This window comes from Polypterus senegalus, chromosome 5 (assembly GCF_016835505.1).
Source record: "Polypterus senegalus isolate Bchr_013 chromosome 5, ASM1683550v1, whole genome shotgun sequence".
In the NCBI taxonomy this organism is placed as follows: Eukaryota; Metazoa; Chordata; class Cladistia; order Polypteriformes; family Polypteridae; genus Polypterus; species Polypterus senegalus.
Window position 1 is genome coordinate 107,869,149 of NC_053158.1, and position 27,130 is coordinate 107,896,278.

A 27,130-nucleotide genomic window follows, 5' to 3' on the forward strand; every position below is an offset into this window, starting at 1 on the left:
GCCAGCTCTGGTAGTTTAGGCCTGTTTAAGTAGTTTATTTTCTTTTGCTGTTTTACAGTATTAAATTAAAATTAGATTATAAAATAAATTGCAGGATGGAATCAATTCAGTGCACTTTAAGTAAATGAAGATTGTATTCCATAGCTACGTCGCTTTTTCAAATTAACAATCTTACACTTTAAGCAAAAAGACTAAAATTTGAAACAATGACCACATCCTCTGATTTTTTTTTTATTTAAATGCAAACCTTAATGTAGATTTACTGCTTAATAATATGAAATAAAATTGCTTACTCCAATTCAGGGTCACAGGTTTGCAGGATTTATTCCTGTAGCATTAGGTGCAAGCTTTAAGCTGTAAGCTTTAATTAAATTATCTAAATAGCAACCTAATATTACAAGTTCTTTTAAAGCTAGTATTTAAATATGAAATACACATTAGGAAATATAACATATTTAAACATTTTTTTTATCATTTCCACCCCAAATATGCCACTAAAACAATATAATTAAGGCAGTAAAAATTTAACTTCTGTGCCAGAGCTACTTGAAAGGACAATTTCTTTTGCGGTTTTAAATAATATCAATTTTAAATATGTTTTAGTAAAATAGTTGCATTGCATCAGTTGCTTTATCCAGGATACTCTACTGAACGAAGCATACTCAACAGCCACCTGTTTTTTTAGTTCTAGCCGACTCCCAAGAATTGCCTGGTTCCAAGAAAGTTGCCAGTCACAGGGATGAGGCAGTGAAACTGGGAGGTGTACATTTGTTCTGAAAAACTGTAGCAAGGATTGATATCAGAAGTCAGAGAAATAACTGTAAAAACTGAGTCGTTAAACTGTAAATATAACCAAAAAAGACAATCAGCTAGAATTGGTTACAAAACATGTACTGTCACAAAACCTAAATGCAAAACTGACAACAAAATTAAATTTTTTGACACCAAAACTAGATGCAGATCTTAGATTCTGCATTCATTTGGTACATGGTTATAAACAGAGACTCCGTGACTTAAAGTATTGTGCTTTTTGAGGGGCAGTCCATAGCCACAGTGCAGCACATCTTAGAAACATAGTCACATAGTGTTGAAGCTACAAAATGGAAACATGACGCACATCAATTTAAACAGTAAAAAAATGATATTAACTTGTATATAATTTAATGCAAAATGCTAATAATGCCTTACTATTGTCTGACCCATGAGGCCCCCAGAAACCCCACAAGAAGCAAAAAAAAAAAAAAAAAAAAAGGCTACAAGTCAATCACAGAACCTACTCATTTGTACACTCAAACGGGCTGAGTGAATTTAAAGAATATGTTTGTATTTGATGTACCTGAATGAGAGCTTAATCAATAAATGATAGTACTTATGAAGTGGTCTACTCTGTACCTGTGATGCTTTTGGAAAATGTACTGAAACTAGCCAGTTTTCTTTGTGTGTATGCATAAGTGAGCCATTCTTACTTGTTATTTCTGTAAGTCTGCACGAAGAGCGCATAGTTGTGCCTTTTTCTCTTGTTGTATATTTCCCATTTTTAGAGGTTGTGGTATAATGTTTTATTTTCCGAAGATAATGTTTTAAAATGTATGTTTCTTTGTTTACAGCCTACCTGAAAATTTTATTTTGTGCTAGAAAGAGTATTAAGTTATTACTTTTTGTGTTTTTCAATGATTTTCAGCTTTCTTTTGGTTATGGTGCAATTTATTGTCATGTACTCTGAATAAAATCTCATGAACAATAAAACTCAAGTGCATCTGCTGCTGTATATTACCACTGTTTTTGCACTGAACTTTCTCTGCTATAGGTTTTTCATCATAAGCTTCTCCAGTTTATTGTCCTTTAATACTTAAAAAATATTAATGGAGCTTCAAGAGCATATGTCTTCATAGGTGGGTAAATTGACAAATTTAATAAACACGATGTATATGATTGCATGTAATAGTTTTGCCAAATTGTTTCAAGTCTGGAACGTGCACCAGGACGATAAGTAGTATAGTTAGCCAAGCAGTAGGTATATTGGTTGTAGGGCAACTATTTTAATCCATTGCTCATATAACATATCTAACACAAGACATTTTTTTTCTACATGTAAAGGGACTGAAAGGTGAACAAGGGATACTGGGTCATCCTGGAGCTGATGGTAAGCCTGTGAGTACTGAAACTTTTATAAAAAATTAGTTGAATGAAAGCAATAGCTGTCAGGTAAATAATGGGGAAACTTATGAAAGCACTTTCAGGAAGTTTATTGATTAATAAAATTATTATTTATGGTATTAGTTTTCAAAGCATTCCTGTTTTACTCCCTAAACTTTCACACAGTTCTGTGTATAAACCGTATATACAGTGTGTGTGCAAGTGTGTATATATATATATATACTAGCAAAATACCCGCGCTTCGCAGCAGAGAAGTAGTGTGTTAAAGAAGTTATGAAAAAGAAAAGGAAACATTTAAAAAAAAACATAACATGATTGTCAATGTAATTGTTTTGTTACTGTTATGAGTGTTGCTGTCATATATATATATATATATATATATATATATATTGTGGCAGTAGGGGGCGCTAGTGCTCCGTTGAACCCTCAAGTACCACGCAAGACACTGGATAAAAGTCCAATAATCTTTATTCTTCTTTTGCACAGTGCACCAAGCACCCTCCACACTACTCATATATTTAATTAACAACCAAATAAACACAATAATCTCTCCTCCTCGCCCAGACACTTCGCCCTCCTACCTCCCAGCTCAGCTCACCGTCTGGGTTTTCCCAGAGTCCTTTTATACACCCTGACCCAGAGGTGTTCCTGCCCAATCAGTCCACAGTTCCTTATTCCTTCCGGGTCAGGGTAAACAGTCCTTTTCTTCGTTTCGGCGTTTCTTCCTGTCACGTGACGTACTCCCGGGTTATAGGGCACAGATGAGCCCACGAGCCCCCCTACAGCGACTCCCAGCGGCCCCCAAGGTATCCAGCAGGGCTGTGTATAAACACTCCAAGGTCCATGATGCCCTGCTGGAAATCGGGCACGATCCTGCTGTCGGAGAGCTCCTCCTGGCGGCCTGGGGGTGGTGGGTACCAGAGTATGAAGCCGGCAGTCCTTCACTATATATATATATATATATATATATATATATATATATATATACACACACACACACACACACATAAACATATATATACATATACACATACGAGGGGGACCCAAAAATAATCGGAAACATTTTTAAAACCTGTTTAATTAAATTTTCTGTACAAACTACAATTAGTCTCCTTCAAAGTACTCTCCACTGGCGGAAATACACTTATCTAACCGTTTGTTCCATTGTTCGAAACATTTTTTAAATTCGTCTGAAGTAATGACCATTAATGCTCTGGTCGTTTCTTGTTTTACGTCTTCGACGTCAGCAAAACGCCTTTCTTTCAAGTCTTTTTTCATCCGAGGGAACAAAAAGAGATCACACGGAGCTAAATCTGTTGAGTAGGGTGGGTGGTTCAGGGTTGTCATACCGTTTCAATATCAATAGTTTCTTTAACACTTTTTTCAAGAAGAAAACAAAATTTCACTGCCGCGCGTTGCTCACGATAATCGGCCATCGTAAAAAAACGACGCTTGCACAAAACTACTTTTACAAAAAAATTCACTGGACACAAGCACAACCTTCCAGACTGATGACACTTGGCAGACTGACTTGTGAGGAGTGTAACTAGATCGACTAGCGGCCCAACCACGTACTACAATTACCAACCTAACAACAACAAAATTCCGGTTATTTATGGGTCCCCCCTCGTATACATACATATCTACATATACATATATATATATATATATATATATACACATACATACACACACACATATATGCATATATATATACATATCTACATATATACAAATCTACATATATATACAGTGTATATATATATATATATATATATATATATATATGACAGCAACACTCATAACAGTGACAAAACAATTACATTGACAATCATGTTACGTCATTTTTAAAATGTTTCCTTTTCTTTTTCATAACTTCTTTAACACCCTACTTCTCCCCTGCGAAGCGTGGGTATTTTGCTAGTTTAGTGTATAAATGGATATAAATAATTGCATGTAAACGATTCGCCAAAATCTGTTTTTTCATCAGAAAACCTGGTTTCCACGTCTACCTGTATTAGTTTAAATGGCACTTTTACCACTCGTAATAGGGTGGACGCGCTGACTTATCGTGTTGACTGGGCAATACAGTGAATGCAGCGTCTATCTATATATGTCTATGTTTTCCATAGCCTGCTACAGGAAGGTACTCTCTCGACCATTGACATTGGTTTCGCTCCTTGCTATTTTCGTTATACTGCGACAGTGGTTCCCTAAGCCTTTCTTATACTGAATTTCTTTCTCACTGTTTTCCGTTCATATTCTTACACTGCCGTATGCTATGGCGGGCTTCGACTAGTTTTATATAAACCAGGTAAATCTATCCCGGTGAAAGAATTTAATTTGTTTATAACGGAGTACTGGGGCTTAAGAGGATGCACAGTGTTGGGGAGATATACTATATTATTTCTAATATCATTAATTTTTTGATTGAAAAATACAACAATAGCCTCACAAGTTTCATTGGAAGTATTCTGGAGGCATTCCATTGAGTTACCTGGGTTTAGCAGATGATCAATCATAGAGAATAAGACACCCGTGATAGTGACCCGACATTTGCGCGATAGACATATGAGCGCAGACAAAATAGCGGCCATTAAAACGTGGCGTCAAAATTGCGCCGACAAAATTGCGCAGACAAAATCACGCCGACAAAATTGCAAAAGTTTCATCAAATATGAATTACTAGTTTAAAGCATATATAATAATGTTTATTTTAGAAGTCAATATTATGAGACACGGCACGCAGATAATCCTTAAGATTACACCCTGCATATGTAGGAAGAATTGCAGCAAGACGTCTTGATAGTTGAGCGTATTTAGACTTGCTGGCTGCCTGACTGCTGGTAGTTCCGCTTTGTATATGACGCATTATGCCAACCCTCGACTGAGTTATTGTTCGCGGCATGCCATCAGCACAGCACGCAGATAGTCCTTAAGATCACGCCCTGCATATGTAAGAAGAATTGCAGCAAGACGTTTTGATAGTTGAGCATATTTAGACTTGCTGGCTGCCTGACTGCTGGTAATTCCGCTTTGTATACGACACGTTATGCCAAACTCTCGACTGAGTTATTTGTTCGTGGCATGCCATCAGCAGTTATAACAGTTATAACCTAGCACATAATGTGTACATAATGCGCATGTACACGTCCCACTCTCTTGGCCTCTCTCACGATTTTGTCGTGGCGATTTTGTTGGCGCGCATTTGTCGAAAACCAGTTAGTGAGTTTGTCGGTGCTGATTTGTCTGTCGCGGTTTTGTCGGCGCTCATATGTCTGTCGGGCTTTTGTTGGTGAAACCTCTGGGATTACTAGCATTGTTATTTATAATTCTAGAGAAATAGCAGCACCTCACAAGACAGATTGTGTTATTGTATTCTGTTATTTTAACCTTCAATATCTCATAGTGGATAGTTATTTTAGTTTTTCTCCATTTACACTCAGCTCTACGGCATGTTCTCTTTAAATCAGACACTCTTTGGGCCTTCCATGGTATAACAATGCTAGAAGATTTTTTAACTGTCTTTTCAGGTGTGACTATGTCAGCAGCAGCTCTCCACTTAGTATTAAAATTTTCCACTATACTATTTAACTGATTTCTCAGTTTTATTATTTTTAATAAATTTGCAAAAACCTCAAGTAAACTGTTTTCGAATTGTCATTATGGGGTGTTGTGTGTAGAATTCTGAGGAAAAAAATGAATTTAATCCATTTTGGAATAAGGCTGTAACATAACAAAATGTGGAAAAAGTGATGCGATGTGAACACTTTCCGGATGCATTGTGTATATATATATATATATATATATATATAGTAAAAGGAAGACACACAAATCATAAAGGTTTGGGGTTTCCGGCCACGTATACTGTAAGAAATATTTCAAAAACAAGTGAAATCGTCAGTGCAGTATTGGATTGCTCTATACAGCCGACAGTCAAAATGGCGGAGGGGGGAGCATTTATGAAGAGGGACCAGAAGTAGAGAGAGAGATTTGCTGGGAAGGAGCCGAGATGGATGCTGGTAATGCTGACGTCATCAGGAGTTGACAGAGGAAGGGCGGAAGTGGCGGTACGTGGTTAGCGAGTCGGGCAGAGTCATGGCGGCGGCGTGTCTTTCTTTCTGCAGGAAACAAAGAGAGAAAGGTTAGTACCCCACCATTCCTTTCTGGCATACAACTTTACGATACCGTTTAGGTCCATCCGTGGCCCCTAATCGCACGTGCGTAACTATATATATATATATATATATATATATATTGTCATGCACGCGCGAGTCGGAGACCGCGGAAGGATCTGAACACACCTGGGAAAACATTTGCCGGCAGGGAATGGCGGGGGATTAACTTTCTTCCTGTGCTTCCTTTCAGAAAAAAAGACGCTCCGCCATCATAAGCCTTGAATGCCCGCACTACGTCCACTTCCGCCCTTCCTCCGCCATCTTTCCTGACGTCATCGGTCCCATCATCCCTCACGGCTCCTTCCCAGCATCCCTCCACTTCCGGGACCTCCTCTTTAAAAATGGCTGCGACGCCATTCCCAGACGTCGCGTGTATGGACTGCATTGTTTATATATCTGACCCATTTCTTTTCTTTAGTATACTGTGGAGTGTCGACAATATACGGGGCCGGAAAACCCCAAACCCTTTTGCTGTCTCCTTCTGTCTTTGTTACAATATATATATAGTGGAAGCTGGCCCGGACACAGACAGGCAGACACCGATGGTTAATCACCACACACGCATTTATTAAACATTATTTACAGTAAGTACCGCACACAACCCAGTGCCCCTGCATCAATCACCCATCAAGTCCTGGCCTCTTAAAATGCCTTTACTCTTCTTGTCCGCCTCCACTCCTCTCTGAGCTCCGTCCTCTTCCACCCAACTCCAGCCATCGAATGGAGGGAGGCAACCCCTTTTATCCTCACCCGGACGTGCCCCAGGTGCCTCCCGATGAACTTCTGCCGGCACTCCCTGGTGTGGCAGAAGTGCCGGCTGTGCACCCGGAAGCACTCCGGGTGTCCCTGATCTTCTTCCCTCCAGCACTTCCAGGTGTGGCGGAAGTGCTGATGACCAGGGCTCTCCAGGCATTTGGGCGCCCCCTGGCAGTGACCATGGGCCCCTATAGGGTTGAGCTTACATGCTCCTTTCCCGTGGTCCCTCCTCCGGTCCTTCCGGGCATCCCGGGTGGGTACTGCCCCCAGCCTCTCTCCACAATATACATATATTGTCACGCTTGGGTCACAGATTTGCACAGAAACACAGGAGGTAGGAGACACGAACTTTATTCAAACACTGCAAATGAACATTTGTCTCTTTTTCAAAAGTTTAAATGTACTCTCCATAACAAGACAGAGACGACAGAGAGAGAGAGAGAGAGAGAGAGAGAAGCAAAAAATCAATTCCAATGCTGACAGGTGCTGTACATGCTTTTAAGTATGCAGCGTACCGAGCAAGAGCTTTATCACGTGACAGAGCGCAAGTAAGGTAAGGAGCAATGTGAAGGTAGTCTGTCAATGTTTTTCAGGGGTTTTCCCAGGAACGTCTGTATTCTTTGAGGAAGCGATCAGCCCCCCAGCTCATAATATATATATATATATATATTGCTAAGAATATGCTGTAGATATTTTTAAACCAACTAATACCACACAAGGGGTGTAAACCTCCGTGTTTTGTTACACCGTTTTATAAAATTGTAGTGTTTGTGTTTTTAAGTATAACTGTAAAGCTCTGCCCTAGGAGTTCACTTTGCTCTGTTATTGGGAGGAAGGCCTCCTCTGATATCATCTCAGTCTTGGAGCAGATATTTATATAGGCATTAGCTTCTTCATAATTAATGTCAATTAATGGCACATAATGACAAAATAAGACAATTATTCATCACAGTACCAAAATAGTGGAAATAATTTTCATTTATGTATTCAACCCTGACATTCAGGTTTATATAGCCTGTACATTAATGACAAAATACAGAAGCACTGATGGAGCACAAATCTTAAAGTTGCAAAAATTATAAATAAGACTAATGAAAGGTGGAAGTGTTGATATTTAGTAAAGCTACGTTACACATATTATATATCAGTATATACAGAATGTACTGTACAAAAGAACAATGCTTTATTTTAGAAAGTGCTATGATATGTTAACTAATCAATGTTGGTTTTACAATGCATAAAGCAGAATGTTAAAAAATCAATCTTTAAATACAGTGATCCCTCGCTATATCGCACTTCGACTTTCGCGGCTTCACTCTATCGCGGATTTTAAATGTAAGCATATCAAATATATATCACGGATTTTTTGCTGGTTCGCGGATTTCTGCGGACAATGGGTCTTTTAATTTATGGTACATGCTTCCTCAGTTGCTTTGCCCAGTTGATTTCATACAAGGGACGCTATTTCAAGATGGCTGATAAGCTACCCAATCAGAGCACATATTACATATTAAATAAAACTCAATGATATAGGATATGCTTCCCGTGCGGTGCTTTGCATACTTGAAAGCCCTAACAGCACGTATTGATTTTTGATTGTTTGCTTGTCTCTGTCTCTCTCTCTTTCTCTCTGACATTCTCTGCTCCTGATGGAGGGGGTGTGAGCAGAGGGGCTGTTTACACAGAGGCTGTTTGTCTAGAGGATACGGACGCTCTTCTAAAAAATGCTGAAAGACTTTCTTCACATTGCTGCATTCCTTGTAGCTGCTTTGTCCAGTGGTGTCTTGCATACTTAAAAGCCCAAACAGCCCTATTAATTTTTGATTGTTTGCTTTTCTCTCTCTCTGTCTCTCTCTCTCTCTCTGACATTCTCTGCTCCTGACACGCACTCTTTTGAAGAGGAACATATGTTTGCATTCTTTTAATTGTGAGACAGAACTGTCATCTCTATCTTGTCATGAAGCACAGTTTAAACTTTTGACTAAAGGGTGTTATTTCATGTCTAGAGGGCTCTAATACTATTAGGAAATGTATTTAGACGGTCGTAAAAAGGTTTTCTATGCTCTAACTGCGAATATACTCGATTTATAAATAAAGAATCCTACTTCGCGGAAATGCATTTATTGCGGCAGAGTCTTGAATGGATTAACCGCGATAAACTGTATATAATTTCTCTATTTATAAAGAAAAGCCTTTCTAAAATTCCAAAATAAAGAGTTCAGAACAATGAATGAATGTTTTTACAGTCTGCTTGTTTTTAACATGAGTACATTACCATGTTCTGCCATTTCAAATATAGTTTATTTTAACGCATTTTTGTTGTGATTTGTTAACTGATCAATGCCTATTTTACCTTGCATAAAGTGTCATGTAAAAAACAATGTTTGAATATATAATTTTCCTATTTATAACGAAAAACCTTTCTAAAATTTAGAGAAAGCTCACATAAAGCTAACACTTTAAAATGATGGTTGGATTTTAATACACACATATGAAACTATTATTAGTATTAATTATATTTTTCACATTTGTTTCTGATCCTTTGCTTGTTTTGCTATATTGGGTAGACCTTAGATTTGCCTACCTGCTCCTGTGTTCTTGTAATCATAGCATAGGCTTTAGACAGTGCTGACATACAGTAATAACGTACATTTTGGTTACAGCACAGGCTAGGTCACATCCTACTAAAATTACTCTATGTGGCAAAAAAGTGATTTTAATATATGCATATGTAACTATTATAGGCACTAATTATATTTTTCACATTTATTTGCTTTCCTGTGTTGCTGTGAAAATTTAAAGAACATATCTCAGTAATTAATTAGTTTTGTGGGTGTTGCACAATTGTAAAGTATACAGCTTGTTTTACTAAGTAAGAAATAGACAGTATCCAGAAAAACAGAAGCTATGCTTATTAATATTCATAAAATCCAATATACTGTTTGACAAGAATCTCCTTGTATATAGGGGCTGTGCTATTTCTGAATGCAAAAATGACTATAGCCGATATATCTCTGCTTTGTGTGTAGGGTGCCATTGGAAAACAAGGACTGCCAGGACCACCTGGATTTCTTGGAAAAAAGGTATGCATGTGGTTTATTTTGAACAACAAATCTTATTAAAATGGATTTGTTTCTTATACAAAAACTGCAAAGGAATCAAAGTCTAATTCTTTATACAGTATTTATGAGGGTGTCTTTTTCTTTTGTATTCCAAACTTGATTAATTTTATTAAGGACTGTTTACATTCTGCATTGTACTGTATGATTTTTAAATAAATAGAGAAACTATAAACTATTTACCGGATTACTTGAACGGTAACACAAAAACTTAAAGTCTTCCTCGCTAGCTGTCGCCAAATGGCTGGAGTGCACATGCATTAGGTTACATAGCAGCAGCCAATGTCTCAAAAAGTCAATACTTGTGTGAAATAGTAAAGTATTTTTTATGAGCTTACATAGTAACATAGTAATACCTATCTGAATTTGTTAAGTAATGCTAATACTGTATTTTTACTTCAATAAAATAACTATTGTGTTAGGTTACTGGTTACTTTAGAAATTAATGTTATGTTTTTCAGAACTGATTTTGTTTTCAGTTTTCACATTCAGTTTATCTATGGGTGATGCATTTTTTTAAGTTTGAGGATTGGTTTATCTGCCAGTATACATTACATTTGTTTTTAGCATGTAAAAACAAACCAAAGTTGGACAGAAGATAATAAGAGATACCATCAATTTGAGAAGAGTAACAGTTACTGATAATGAACAAATTATCTCTATTTATCGCCTACCGTATCACTGAATATGTAAAATTTTGATTTTAGGGTGATAGAGGAGTTCCCGGCTTACCTGGTCAAGTTGGCCCACCAGGACCAAAGGTATTAAATATTAAAAGTTGAATTATAAACTTTATATGCATAGTGATTTTGTAGTGCAATTTATTGTAAAAAGGTATTAGTGTTTAGGGTGAATATTAATAATTTATGGAGGAATATTTCGGACAAAATTAAATAAATAAATAAATGCACAAATAAATAAAAGTACTGTAAAATGTGAGCATAAATAAATAAATGTGTCTTGAAATGAGAGCCTAAATAAATAAATATGTCATGAAATGAGAGCATGAATAAATAAATGTGTCGCGAAATATGTTTTTTGTTGCTTATTTATCTATATATATAATTCACTAAGGCAAGACACCCATGGAAAGCACGCCGGAAGGGGCGTAGATTCACTAAGCTGCCGACAAGTAAGACACCTATGACGCACACAGGGAGGAGCCACGCCCTCCAACTCCAAGACCATTGGATACGACAACAACTCACAGAGCCACGCTCACCAACTCGGACGCCACGACACAGAAGGAACGGCGTCATTTATATTCATCTGTTGTGGAGACCTCATGTACCTCCGAGCCACCTTGACTGTTCATAGAGGCATGTTTCTCACGGAGGCAAGTCGCCATATGCAGCGTGTAAAACGGTTTGCGAGGGGTATCCCATGGGATCCTTAAAACAATCCTTTACAGCTGAGGTTAAAACACAATGAAGTAAGCAGTCTTTAAAAACCGAGTTTTCGGTTACGACGCACGACCGCGTGCACCATAGCAAACTGTTTTACACGCTACATACAGCAATTCGCATCCGCGACAAACATGCGTCTTCTTCACTCATGGACAATTATATGTTAATCTCTCCAGAGTTCCATCTTTTCATTCACTTTCTGTATCCTCAAACCCTCCCTTTTTAGACAACTGTGTCTTTCCAGAAGTGTTCAACCATCAATAAATAATTATGCGGTGTTTGTTATGCTGCGGGTTCATTATTGAACCAGTTTGATATATATAATATTTTGAACTGAGTATTTAGTTGGCACTGCTTTGGGCATTCCATGTCAAAGTACCTAAACTAATGCAGCCGTTGCAGCTTACTGTATATCAAACTGGCTTATTCGCCTTGTGATCGTCTTCCCTGATACACCATATAGATCTGCAATCTGTCAGTTCTATAGACTCAGCTGGAATGTCAAAGGATGTACGTCCAGAGCAGGGAACTGCATCACCTGAACTGGGTCGAGTCCATTCCACCTGTTCTTTGATAATTTCAAAAATAGTTTCATCTATATTCGAGTCTAAAAGGGCCGCCAACATTGTAATTTCTTCCGATAAATCTTAAATTCTCTCTCCGAAATATGCAATATCTTCGGCAGAACCCATTTGATCAGCAGTAGTAAGCATTTTTCTAATTAATTTGTGTGCTATCGTTTCACCAAACAATAACTAGAGGGCGTGTTAGAGCCCACCCTCTCAACTTTGACGAGTAAAAGTGACAGTTTTATTTCAAGTCGTATTTCGTGATGGTTTGCAGGAATGTTACGGACAAAATTAATTAAATAAATAAGCAATAGAAAACATATTTCATGACACATTTATTTATTTATGCTCTCATTTCACAGTACTTTTATTTATTTGTGCATTTATTTATTTATTTATTTAATTTTGTCCGAAATATTCCTCCATAATAATTTAGGTTAAGGCTATATATTATAATAGTCCTTAGATAATTTTACAATAATATTTCAGTAGTTTGATGTGCAAGGAAAATGCCAGCCTTTGGTACAGTTGTTTACTACAAATCTATGAAAAAACAATAATCCTTGACAATGTTCCAGACATTAAGATATATAATTCATAAAGCTGTTGTAATACACAATGGATTCAAAAAGTATTCAGACTCTTTCATTATAAATTCCATAATACTTTAAATGAAATACTGGTAATTCATGAACTTTTTAATTTCTTTTTTGAATCAAAAAGAGCATAAAAACATTTTATATTAAAAATTTTTTAAATAAAAATCCACTTCCTTCTTCTTATCTTGTACAGTAGCCTATTTGATTTGATCTAAATAATATTCATTCTTATTCCAGTTTTGATCATAACTACATTAAGAATTAGATGGAGAAAGACCTGAAAATGTGTTTAAGCTTCTTCATAGGATATAAAACCTACCTTACTGTCATGCTAACAGTAGAATGTGGATTGTTTTTCATTCATTCATCCATTTTAGTCCCTGTATTCCAATACATGGGGGAGGAGGGTTGTGGGGTAGAGTTGTTCCAAGGCCATTAGTCATAAGGTAAGAATCGACTCATTGCACTCTCACACTCGGTAATACCTGGCCAGTAATAAGTTGGCAATTATCCTGGTGTACATGTCTTTAGGAGGCAGGGTGTAAACTACTGTAGATAACTGGAAGGCACAAGAAGAACATGACAGCCTCACAAATGGTATGCATTACTAGTATGAATAGCAAAGGAAAACAACTAGTTAAATAGTGAGTGAATACCCATTTAAAAGTAACTATGTATTAAAGGGACTACAATAACCAAGTAAAATCTTTGAGGTAAAATGCTTATAAATAATGGTGTGGTAGCTTCAGAAGTGTGGGTTCTAATTCCATTGTGGTAATTCTCTTTGTGAAATTTACATGTTCTTGCCTTATCTGCAAAGGGTTCTCCTGGTTCTGTGTACTTGAATTTTCATTCCAAATTACAAGGAAGTGAGAGCAGTCTAACATTTTGTTGTACTGGAAAATAATCCTTCATTAATTATATTTTAATAGATTTTTTTTATATTTAATACACATGTTACAATTCAAAAAACAATTACAATTATACACTAATTACACAATCTAACAACTACATTCAAATTTCCTTTCCAAAATTTTTTGTTCTAATATTATTCACTTTGTTTATGGTGACTTAATTTCTCTTAGGGACCTGAAGGACTACCTGGACTTTCAGGAAAACATGGAATTCCAGGAAAAAAGGTGAGGATGTCAATAAAACAACTTTTGTCAAATCTTAAGTGATAAAGATGTTAGTAACAGAGCAAACATTAGTGAAGTGTATTACAAGGTTATAGAAATCCACTTTAAGAGAAATGGTGTGTTATACTAATATAATTTCAGTGTCTTTTACACCAGTTGGCATTCGATTCCATTCAATTATAGTATGAATTTCATGTATAGAAAATATTTGGAGAAAATGAGTGAGTTTTGAATATGTGGTGTGTGCATCTGTTCTTTTCAGATCATCCATTGTTTTAAAATTGTTTTTATACTTTGCAGGGTAGTAAAGGTGAAAAGGGTAATTCTGGATTACCAGGTCCAAAAGGCCCAATGGTGAGTGTTGTTATATAACTAAGCATTTATTTTGCTAACTAATGTGTTACAGATTATATTGAATCTGAAACTGTAGCATGATAGATGTCTTTTAAATTGAGAAAGCGTAGTGTAGCCAAGTACTGGAATGACAGATGAGTTGATCAGTAGTTAGGCTGGGTCATCCTGGTTAATATCAGGCCAAACCAAAAAAAACGGACGCCCATCATAGCGTAGTTTGCCCAGGCTAGCAATAGCATCCTCACCCGTCCTGGCGGGTTATTGCATACCTTGGATGAGTTCAGGAGGAGATCCTCAGACACGTATGCATGACAGTACGTTAACAAAGATAACCAAATTTTGTACATATTTTTATTATTTTTATCTAGATAAGCATTGATCTCTCTTTTTTTTCTTGAGTTAACAGAGTGAAAATGGTTCAGGGGTTTTTCAAGAGAATGAAGTTCCCAAAATACTAAAGCCAGAAATAAATATGAACTGAAATGTGCAAGCCAACCTAAAAGTATAAAAGACTTGGGAATGAGTTAACAAATCTTATTCAAACTCATGTTAAAAAAATTATCTACACTAATTTACAGTATCTCAATATTCTATATAGGTAAGACAAATATAATGAAATAATAAAAGTACCTTTAGTTTACGTGAAACAGCTTGACTTTAAGACATATCTAACCTCGACCTCTACCACTTAGTTGTAGCTAAAAAGAAGGAAAGCATCAGGAAGAATTTTTCTTCTGTCAGTATTAGTGATATATAAGTATAGTAATTAATTGTGACAAATCTGAAATGCCATAAAACATGGATCATGGCTTCCCTGATATGCTAAGTCATAAAATGTAATGTATAGTAATGTGTCATAGAATTTACATTTGGCCAAGCCATAGTGATTTTGTCTGATTTCAAAGACCACCTTTCCCATGAGGAAGACTGACATTTACACAGGTCCATAAACTGTATCATTTACTCTTAAAATATGAGTGAATGAAACTGTAAAACTACTAAATTTACTAAAATTTACATGAAAATCGTATATTTTTCATTATACCTGAATACCAAATGAAAAATTAAGTGACGCAAGTCCAAAATTTTATGCTAGAAAGAGTTATATAGAAAAAGAAAAATGTTTTGCTAATAGAAATTATATTGTTTCAGGGAGAACCTGGATTACCTGGAAGAAATGGGCTTCCTGGAACTTCAGGATTAAAGGTCAGTTATGTAAATATATTTAGATGTACAAAGAATTATTTAACTTACAATATTTCCTGAGTCTGTCATTTTACATAGTGTTGTTAACAGCAAGCATTATCACAAAGATCTTTAGAAAGCAGGCAATTATTATAATAAAATATTCAGATTAAGGTTCAATAAAAACTATGTAAGTACAAGCGCAGAGGCAAAAATTATCCCAAAATCATGCATAAGACTAGTTTGACACCGCAAATATCCTCAACAATTTTTTATGGCTTTTTTCATTTCATTACATTTCATCCATTGCCATTTTATGTGTGTTTTGTTTGTGTTTTGTTGTATTTAATGTATAATCACCGTAAGGGGAACAGGGGTGGTATCGTTGTTTTCATTTGTTTTCATTACATTCTTTATTTGCTGTTTGATTACTGGTTTGCTTTGTTTTTGTCTCTTTTTGTGACTGCGTGTGGGTCGGTTCAAGGCTGGGTGCGTCCCTGGAATTTCCACCATAAAAATAAATAAATCACCATCTTCTTGATGGTGTGAATCCTAGCGGCAATGGACCGCTACAGCGTTACTCATTTCTCCTTGCTGCTGATTGACTGCTGCCCTGTAACGCATCTCTAGCTGAGTGTTGTGTTTTTTGTTTTGTTCTTCTTAATCATTAAACCGCTGCAACCAGCTATAGTCACTTCCCAGTGCCATTTGCCAGCACGTAGGAGCCGAGTATATTCGGCGATGTACATTCATTGAACTCCACAACCGGCTATTGTCGGTTCCCATTGCAATTTACCAGCTCACTGGAGCTGATCAGTCAGTGCTGTACATTCATTGAGCAGCCAGCTCATGACCACTGCCGGCCCCTGCAGTACTGCAGCCTCACTATCTCTGGGATTGAGCCGCCGCACTAGACTAGCCTGTAAGCATCAGCGTTTACCTCTGTGTGCTTGCGTGCAGCCAGTTCAAGTTGCAGTTGGTTCGGTGATTTACTGAATTTCATCAATGGCGTCAGTTGCACCTTGTACATATTGTTCCAGTAGTTTTTAAAATAGTTTTTGCAGTTCATTAGCAGTGTGTAAAATAATCAGTGTTGCAGTAATTGTGATGCTCTTTGCATGAAAAAAGTTCGCCAAACTTTTGCATCTGTTCACGACCACACACTCGGGTGACAAACAAGCCAGTTTTCCTTCCGGTTTGTACGCGCCGATGATTTCCGCATGCTCTGTCTCTCTCTGTGCATTCCCTCTGCAGCGAGCACGATAGAGAGAGAGAGAGAGAGAGAGAAGGCAGTTATAGAATGCACTGGGCTTGTTTTTAAAGAGACTGCTTCGAGCATTGCTTATATCTCGTTGTATTTAATGAAGACTTTTTTTCTATTGGATTTTAACCTCCACTTCACTTCTGTTTTTATGGGATCATTTATTTATTGAAGGATTCTGAAAGCACTGCACTTTAATTTGGACTTTGTTTTTGATTGTTGTTTTGTTCATTTTAATAAAAGCACTTCGCACATTTTGCACCATCCGATTGCTCCATTGTAGTGCCTCATTGGCATGCTCATCGGTAACATTACCGACGGTGACTGGTTTAAGGGCTCCCGGAAGGAAGATGGGAGCATGCAGCGAACCCGTATCTTCACAGACTTTACCTCAAAACTGTAATCTCCTCTCCACCCAGTTCCTCCTCACTTTCTTCATGCCAGAACTCGACTCATGTAAGGTTAGTTTTCTTGGTTGTTTATGGTTAGTTTTTGTATAAATTACGGATTTTTCAAATGTTCATTTTTTTCCTTGTGCTTAAAACTCATTAAAAAAAGTGTTTACAGTGAGCGGTTCGTAAGGCTATAGCGTGAACTCTTGTAATATTAGTTTTCTTTGTACAAGGTTTTCTGTGTTATTCAATGTTTTTACATTTAGTTTACTATTACACTGTGCATTCTGTGGCATATTTAACTTTTTTTGTGCTTAAAAACCTTTAAAAATATATATTTACATACAGCTTGTATGGTCCAGAACAGGTTAATTGTATTTACATAGAATCCTATGGGGGGAAATTACTTTGGGTCACGACCAAATCAGGCTGCAACGAGAGTTTTGAAATGAATTACAGTCGTGACCCGAGGTTCCACTGTATTTGGTAATGACATATAGTTGTTATAACTTTTTCTTTAACTGCATTTTTTATTTTTAGTTTGGATAAAATATTTGTATTCATTTTAAAGTTGGGACTCGTTTTCAATATTTGCTGTCCTGTTTGGCCACCATTTTAAGGTGCATGGAGGTTGCTATGTTGTTTTGACTACTGAGACCCATTACCACCATGTGACCAGGTCAACACAATATGTAATTTGGTCTTCCTGTATAAAGTGTTGGTGCCCTGTACTCACAAGCATCCCAAGGTCGTCAAGAGGCATTCTGGACTTACAAACTTGATTTTTGTAATTATCTGAGACTCACTGAGTTAAACGATCACTCCTGCTCCTTTTAAATGGACACAATTTAAACCCTTTTTTGCCTTCCTCTATTTTCGGCATTATGACAAAAGAATTGTGTTTATAGTTTATATGTAAGTTTGCTAATTTTATTCTTCATTGTGAAACTGAATTTGTTCTTCCTCATCGAAGTATCATCTCCCGAGACATGATCTTGTTGTCCTTATTTGATAATGTTTCAAATTCTTACTTGCAAAATTAATACATATTTTTTCTTTTCTTTGACATTTTTAACTTTTTCTATATTTTCCAGTATATGCTTACCTAATTTACTATTTAGTTGTAATCCTGTTCTATTATTCTTCAGTCTAAACATAGAACTTCTAATTAAATAATCTGTAACTTATTAGACACTAGCAAAATACCCGCGCTTCGCAGCAGAGAAGTAGTGTGTTAAAGAAGTTATGAAAAAGAAAAGGAAACATTTTAAAAATAACATAACCTGATTGTCAATGTAATCAATGTAATTGTTTTGTCACTGTTATGAGTGTTGCTGTCATCAAGGATTTGATTATCATTATTTCTTTCAATCAGGTTCGTATTTGGAGGACGTGTTGTTTTGAAGTTACATTCCGTGTTTGTCAACCGTTGTAAAGATAACAGGTTTCATTCATCGAAGTGTTCACTACGCAAATCGCTACTCGTGAATGTAAGATGTTTAACAGGCATTCCCGGTATTAACTTGTGCTATGGGTACCATGGTGTGACATAAGGGGAGCTGACTGTAAAAAGGCAAGGAGGCGCGTATTTTGAACGAAAAGGGAGAAGACAGCGAAGGAGCGTAAAAATGAGAAGGAAAACTGTTTAAATTATGTGCTAGGAAGGTGAATGGTAAGAAACAGCCAGCGGTAAAGTTAGGAAGACTCCGTAATAAGGACAGTTGGGTGCACGTAGAAGATGTAACAATAAGATTGTTAAGCCTTATGATAATGTTCCTGCACAGAGGGTTTAGAGAGATGCACTGGGAGAAGTATAATCTGAACCTCTCTACAGTTTCGTTTATTTTCGTGTTGTAATGTTCATCAAATTTACGTATCATCTGGTGACCAGTGGCGGACCGTGCATTTCACACCTAGGCCTTCAGTAGTGCTCAGTCTGAATCACCCCCCCACCCTCAAAAACTCATTTATGGTTATAAAAACCATCTTAATTTGCAGAAATACAGTATAAAGAGCCGCTGCATCGCAGATAGATAACTCCTGTAGCCACAATAAATGTCTTTATTGAATAGACAAACCAGGGGTGAACAAGTTCCTTTCTATTGCAGCTACAGCCGCGACACACATAAAAAACATGAATAATAACTCATAAACTTGCAATATTATTTAGGAAAATCGCAACATTTTACTCACCAAAAATTCGTATTATTTGTAAACAAAATCCATCCTCCTCTCTTTCCTCAAAAACAGTTCAATTACTCTGTCGTACAGATTATCCGTGCGCTTCAGTTCCATCAAAAAGTCCCTTTCTAGTGAGTGAGTCAGTCAGTCAGCCAGTGAGGGCTTTGCCTTTTATTAGTATAGATGATACAACATTGAAGGTACATTTATTTCTGGTAGTTGCGTTTATGTTGATATTTTTGTGTAATTGTACGTAAGTGTAATTATAATATGTGTATATATAAATATGCTCAAAAAAATTAAAGGAACACATTGAAAACACATCAGATCTCAATAGGAAAAAAATCATGTTGGATATCTATACCGATATGGACTGGGCAATGTGTTAAGAATGAAAGGATGCCACATCATTTGATGGAAATGAAAATTATCAACTTACAGAGGGCTGAATTGAAAGACACCTGTGAGTGCTGAAGTCGAAAACAACGGAAGAACTTAAACCCAATTAAAGTAAAAATCATTTCTTTATTCTTAATTCTTGGTGAGTAGAGAGAATGTGAGACTGTCCCTTTCCAACTCAGTCAACTGATTTGGATTTTGGCAGAATATCTAAAGTAAACCTGTTCTCTCTTTTATATCCTAGAAAAGAAAAATAAACCCTAGCAGTTCATTCTGAGGTTATACATAGCTTAGGTTAAATCTTAATTTATGATATACTGGAATGTTCTTAAAACCTTAAACAAACAGCCATTTGCATTCCTAAGGAATACACCCTTCTAATTATACACACTTAGAATCAATTTAAACATTCTTATAGTCCATAAAGATCTTACATTCTTCACAGGGTCTTCTGATAGTATCAGAGGTCAGCCTTTCCTATAAATGATAAAAGTTAGTCCCTTAATGCTGTGCACACAGCCCAACTCCTTTTCTGCATAAATCAGGAACAAATCATATAGCTCTCTTCAGCATGATCAACTCAAAACACAGTCCTTGATATCTGTGAGTTAAATAATAATGTTTTCTCTTCCTCACACCCCAAAAATCAAAGTGAAAAAATGATGTGGCAGGCTAGTCCAATTTGCTGAAATTTCATTGTAGCAACTCAAATTCGTACTCAGTAGTTTGTATGGCCCCCACATGCCTGTATGCAAGCCTGACAACATCGGGACATGCTCCTAATGAAACGACAGATGGTGTCCTGGGAGATCTCCTCCCAGATCTGGACCAGGGCATCACTGAGTTCCTGGACAGTCTTAGGTGCAACCTGGCAATGTCGGATGGACCGAAACATAATGTCCCAGTGGTGTTCTATTGGATTTAGGTCAGGCGAGTGTGAGGGCCAATCAATGGTATCAATTCCTTCACCCTCCAGCAACTGCCTGCATACTTTCGCCACATGAGGCAGGCCATTGTCGTACACCAGGAGGAGCCCAGGACCCACTGCACCAGCATAGGTTCTGAGAATGGGTCCAAGGATTTCATCCCGATACCTAATGGCATTCAAGGTGCCATTGTCTAGCCTGTAAAAGTCTGTGCGTCCCTCCATGAATATGCCTCCCCAGACCATCACTGACCCAATACCAAATCGGTAATGCTGAACGATGTTATAGGCTGCATAACGTTCTCCATGGCTTCTCCGGACCCTTTCACATCTATCACATGTGCTCAGGGTGAACCTACTCTCATCTGTGAAAAGCACAGGGCTCCAGTGGTGGACCTCCAATTCTGTTTTCTATGGAAAATGCCAATCAAGCTCCACAGTGCCAGACAGTGAGCACAGGGCCCACTAGAGGATGTTGGGCCCTCCGGCCACCCTCATGAAGCCTGTTTCTGATTGTTTGGTCAGAGTCAATCACACCAGTGGCCTGCTGGAGGTCATTGTTTGGGCTCTGGCAGTGCTCATCCCATTCCTCCTTGCCCAAAGGAGCAGATACTGGTCCTGCTGATGGGTTAAGGACCTTCTATGGCCCTGTCCAGCTCTCCTAGAGTAACTTCCTGTCTCCTGGAAATTCCTCCATGCACTTGAGACTGTGCTGGGAGACACAGCAAACCTTCTGGTAATGGTACATATTGATCTGCCATCCTGGAGAAGTTGGACTACTTGTGCAACCTCTGTAGGGTTCAGGTATGACCTCATGCTACCAGTAGTGACACTGACCATAGCCAAGTGCAAAACTGGTGAAAATATAGTCAGTATAGATGATGGGAGAAAAATGTCAGTGGCCTTCACCTGTTAAAGCATTCCTGTTTTAGGGGTCATCTGATTGTTGCCCCTCTAGTGCACCTGTTGTTAATTTCATTAACACCAAAGCAGCTGAAACTAATTAACAACCCCATCTATATATACAGGTGCTGGTCATAAAATTAGAATATCATGACAAAGTTGATTTATTTCAGTAATTCTATTCAAAAAGTGAAACTTGTATATTAGATTCATTCATTACACACGGACTGATGTATTTCAAATGTTTATTTCTTTTAATTTTGATGATTATAACTGACAACTAATGAAAGTCCCAAATTCAGTATCTCGGAAAATTAGAATATTGTGAAAAAGTTCAATATTGAAGACACCTGGTGCCACACTCTAATCAGCTAATTAACTCAAAACACCTGCAAAAGCCTTTAAATGGTCTCTCAGTCTAGTTCTGTAGGCTACACAATCATGGGGAAGACTGCTGACTTGACAGTTGTCCAAAAGATGACCATTGACACCTTGCACAAGGAGGGCAAGACACAAAAGGTCATTGCTAAAGAGGCTGGCTGTTCACAGAGCTCTGTGTCCAAGCACATTAATAGAGAGGCAAAGGGAAGGACAAGATGTCATAGAAAAAAGTGTACAAGCAATAGAGATGACAGCACCTTGGAGAGGATTGTGAAACAAAACCCATTCAAAACTGTGGGGGAGATTCACAAAGAGTGGACTGCAGCTGGAGTCAGTGCTTCAAGAACCACCACGCACAGACGTATGCAAGACATGGGTTTCAGCTGTCGCATTCCTTGTGTCAAGCCACTCTTGAACAAGAGACAGCATCAGAAGTGTCTCGCCTGGGCTAAAGACAAAAAAGACTGGACTGCTGCTGAGTGGTCCAAAGTTATGTTCTCTGATGAAAGTAAATTTTGCATTTCCTTTGGAAATCAAGGTCCCAGAGTCTGGAGGAAGAGAGGAGAGGCACAGAATCCACGTTGCTTGAGGTCCAGTGTAAAGTTTCCACAGTCAGTGATGGTTTGGGGTGCCATGTCATCTGCTGGTGTTGGTCCATTGTGTTTTCTGAGGTCCAAGGTCAACGCAGCCGTCTACCAGGAAGTTTTAGAGCACTTCATGCTTCCTGCTGCTGATGAACTTTATGGAGATGCAGATTTCATTTTCCAACAGGACCTGGCACCTGCACACAGTGCCAAAACTACCAGTACCTGGTTTAAGGACCATGGTATCCCTGTTCTTGATTGGCCAGCAAACTCACCTGACCTTAACCCCATAGAAAATCTATGGGGTATTGTGAAGAGGAAGATGCAATACGCCAGACTCAACAATTCAGAAGAGCTGAAGGCCACTATCAGAGCAACATGGGCTCTCATAACACCTGAGCAGTGCCACAGACTGATCGACTCCATGCCACGCCGCATTGCTGCAGTAATCCAGGCCAAAGGAGCCCCAACTAAATATTGAGTGCTGTACATGCTCATACTTTTCATGTTCATACCTTTCAGTTGGCCAACATTTCTAAAAATCCTTTTTTGCATTGGTCTTAATTGATATTCTAATTTTCCAAGATACTGAATTTGGGACTTTCATTAGTTGTCAGTTATAATCATCAAAATTAAAAGAAATAAACATTTGAAATACATCAGTCTGTGTGTAATGAATGAATCTAATATACAAGTTTCACTTTTTGAATGGAATTACTGAAATAAATCAACTTTGTCATGATATTCTAATTTTATGACCAGCACCTGTATATACGTATATTTATATATATTTATATATATATATATTGTGACAGATTAAAGGTATTGCTCGCACCCTTGTACCCTCAGACACCACGTCAGACACCAGATAAAAGTCCAATTATTATTTATTATTATAATAATGTGCACAAAGCACGCTCCTCTCCACAATTCCCAATAAACAAACAATACTCAAATAACCAAATCCTCCAGTCTCCCAGACGCTTAGCCACCCTGCCTCCCAACTCAGCTCGCCGTCTGGGAGCTCCCACAGTCCTTTTATATCCCCCGACCCGGAAGTGTTCCCAATCCAACAGTCCACAAGTCCTTATTCCTTCCGGGTCAGGGTAACCAATACTTTTTCTCACCCTGGAAGCCCGTCGCTCTTCCTATGACGAACTTCCGGGTCATAGGGCATGAAGAACTCTTCAGTCCTCCCTGCAGCTCCCTCTCGTGGCCCCCATGGCATCTAGCAGGGCGGTGCATAAAAACTCCATTGTCCATGATGCCCTGCTGGTCTTCTGGGGACCTCCATGCTGCAAGGAGGGCTCCACCTGGCGGCTTGGGGGTATTGGCCGGGGTACATGGCTGGCCATATCTTACAATATATATATATATATACCCTGTATATGTTGGAATTTACTATGCACACACATGAATATGTCATCATGTTCATACTTCTGTTGTCTTAAATACCATATTTTTTTACTTTTTTAGTATTTTCTGCTATTTCTTGTTTTTTCCTATATAAAATAGCTTACCAACACATCCAATTTAATTCATTTGAAGTATCTGAAAAGCTGTTATAGTTCTCTGCATATACCAGAGACATTAAATGTGTGTTATTTGTTACCTGCCAAAGTCTTTTTTTAGTTTGTTTTTTGTATACTGATCTATCCTTGTTAATTTTTCAACTACCTTTATTTAAAAGCATTTGCTTTACATATTTTTATACCTTTTAATATATATTTATTTGTTTAATAAATTTTATTATTATACAGTAAAACTATGCATGTTTTTTTCTGTATATGCTGTTTGTGATGATTTTATGTGAATACAGTAATTACACTTGCATTTGTCTATAAAGATTTGTATCTCTTTCAATGGAGAGGCTTTATTGAATAGCTATACACCTTAATGCTCTATAGTTGTGTTTAGTGCTAATTACTTAATATTAGCCTTAGAAAGTTGTAGATATTCTTTATTTATTATCATTTTTTGGTGATTGTATATGTAGTCCACACGTCAGGTTTGCAGAAGTATGCTGCAAGCATGCATTTTTTGACTAAAGTGTTGTTAAATACACCACTTCTGGAAAATTTGCTCATACACAATGGGAAATAATCTATCTGCCCAAGTGGCACTGAGTACAAAGCAAGAATGGATTACAGATTTTGAGTAGGCACCCTCTGTTACTCACATAGTCACTCATTCACAAGGCAATATAAAGATGCCAGTTAATTTAAGCCACATATCTATGGAAGAAGCCATAGTTCCTTTACAAAATACCATGTAATTATAGTGAGACATTATGCATAATTTAGACATTGACTGCAGAGAATCACATACAGGCCAAATGAATAAGAAAGGCAATACTGGAATTTGTTATATAGCTCCTTATTACCTGTGAGAATATAAACATTGGACTAAAAAGCAAAGAAATAAAATGTGAATATGGTATATCACCTTGCATTTTAGCATTAATACTGCACAATGTGCAGCTATACATCATAAATTCTAATATCCATACTCTGCAATTTGTAAAACTTTCATCATTAAATTAAAATGTAGCTTAAGAAAAAAGTAACAATTTTTTGCAGAAAAATACAATTAAGCACAATATTGGGACAACCGAGTGTCCAGTAGATGAATGCAACGATTTTTTTTAAGTGCAGATTAAATTTACGTACTTTATTTTTTTGTGTTTTAATCCACAACAAGCCTAATGCATATTTACTAATAGCAATGGAAAGTGATTGTCATTCCAGACTGTAGTTGAATCACCACTTATCTGAATGATGTTGCATTAGTATTTAGCTAAGTATATAATAACTTCTTAACTCATAAATGCTAAAAACATGTCTTCTTTGCTTGATTAATTCTCTGAACCTTTTAATTCTGTACAAGGTTTCCAATTTCTATCCATTATATCAATGTCATCATGCCTTACAGTGCAAAGAAATGTATCTGTAGGTAGTTCCACTGTTGCCAAAAAAGCAAGAATGAAGTGAGAATACAGAGCATGGTAAATAATATACTACAGCACCCACAATTCACAAATAATGGCAACTAGCAAAACACCCGCGCTTAGCAGCAGAGAAGTAGTGTGTTAAAGAAGTTATGAAAAAGAAAATGAAACGTTTTAAAAATAACGTACTGTAACATGATTGTCAATGTAATTGTTTTGTCACTGTTATGAGTGTTGCTGTCATATATTTATATATATACACACACACAGACACACACACATATAAACATATATACATATACATTGTGAGACTTGCCCGGACACCACCAGTCTGAGACCACATCTTTATAAAAAGTCACACGTTTATTACACACAAGAATAAAGTCCCAAACACCACACAATGCACACAGCAATTAATCTCCCCAATAAACCTTCTTTTCTCAGTCTTTAGCTGCCTCTACTCTTCTAATGGGAGCGTCGTCCTGCTCTCACTCCCGACTCTATCTCCCAGATTGCTGGGAGGCGGTGCCTTTTATTCCCGCCCGGATGTGCTCCAGGTGGCTGGTGACGATCTTCCGGCAGCACTTCCTGGTGTGGTGGAAGTGCTGCCCTTTGCCCCTGAAGAACCCTGGGCGTCCCTGGCAGGTTCCTCTGCCATCTTGCTAAGTGTGGCGGAAGTAATGTTCTCCCGGGTTCTTGGAGGCTTAAGGCGCCCCCGGCGGTGGCCACGGGTCCCAATGAGTTGGAAAGTCTCTCCTCCTCTCCCGTGGTCCTCTCCTGCTCCAGGGCGGTTGTGTCCTCCTGACCCGGAAGCTTTTACTGCCACCTTCCAGACCTTCTAGGCGTCCCGGCCGGGTAAGAACCCCAGCCGTCTGTGACAACATATATACATATATATACATATCTACATATACACATATCTACATATACACATATATACATATATATACATATACACATCTACAGATATATACATATATATTGTAAAAGATGAAGCAATAGACAACATAAAGGTTTGGGGTTTTCCGGCCCTGTATATTGCAGACAATCCACAATATTTCCAAAAGAAAGCAGGTCAAAATATAAACAAAACAGTTCATATGCGCGACGCCCTTCAGAGGCGTCGACAGCCATTTTATAGAGGAGGAGCCGGAAGTGGAGGAATGCTGGGAAGGAACCGTGAGGGAGGATGGGACTGCTGACGTCAGGAAAGATGGCGGAGGAAGGCGGAAGTGGGCGTACTGGGCAGGCTATGATGGCGGAGCGTCTCTTTTCTGGAAGACAAAGGAGAAAGGTTAGTACCCGCCACTCCCTGCCGGCGAACGTCTTTCGAAGAGGTTTAAGATCCGTCCGCGGCCTCCTACTCGCGCATGCGTGACAAAATACACATATCAACATATATATACACATACATACATACATACACATAAATATACATATATATACACACACATACACATACATATATATATATACACATACACATACATATATATATATATATACACATATATATATACATATCTACATATATATATATACACATACACATACATACATACATACATATATATATGTATATACATATCTACATATACTGTATATAGCAAAATCCCCACGCTTCGCAGCAACAAAGTACTGCTTATAAATTTTTATGAAGAAGAAAAGAAAACCTTTTTAAACTGAGGGAAAATA

General features: G+C 37.6%; 1 protein-coding gene across 1 annotated transcript in view; it reads left to right on the top strand.

Annotated features, from left to right (window-relative positions):
* The window catches only part of LOC120529425 (collagen alpha-1(XXI) chain-like), a 260,096-nt gene that overhangs the window by 129,659 nt on the left and 103,307 nt on the right, over positions 1 to 27,130 (top strand). The window contains exons 10-15 of the mRNA XM_039753207.1: positions 2,098 to 2,151; positions 10,121 to 10,174; positions 10,918 to 10,971; positions 13,870 to 13,923; positions 14,224 to 14,277; positions 15,430 to 15,483. Of these exons, the coding sequence (XP_039609141.1) occupies positions 2,098 to 2,151; positions 10,121 to 10,174; positions 10,918 to 10,971; positions 13,870 to 13,923; positions 14,224 to 14,277; positions 15,430 to 15,483 (324 nt within the window). The remainder of the gene's footprint in view (positions 1 to 2,097; positions 2,152 to 10,120; positions 10,175 to 10,917; positions 10,972 to 13,869; positions 13,924 to 14,223; positions 14,278 to 15,429; positions 15,484 to 27,130) is intronic.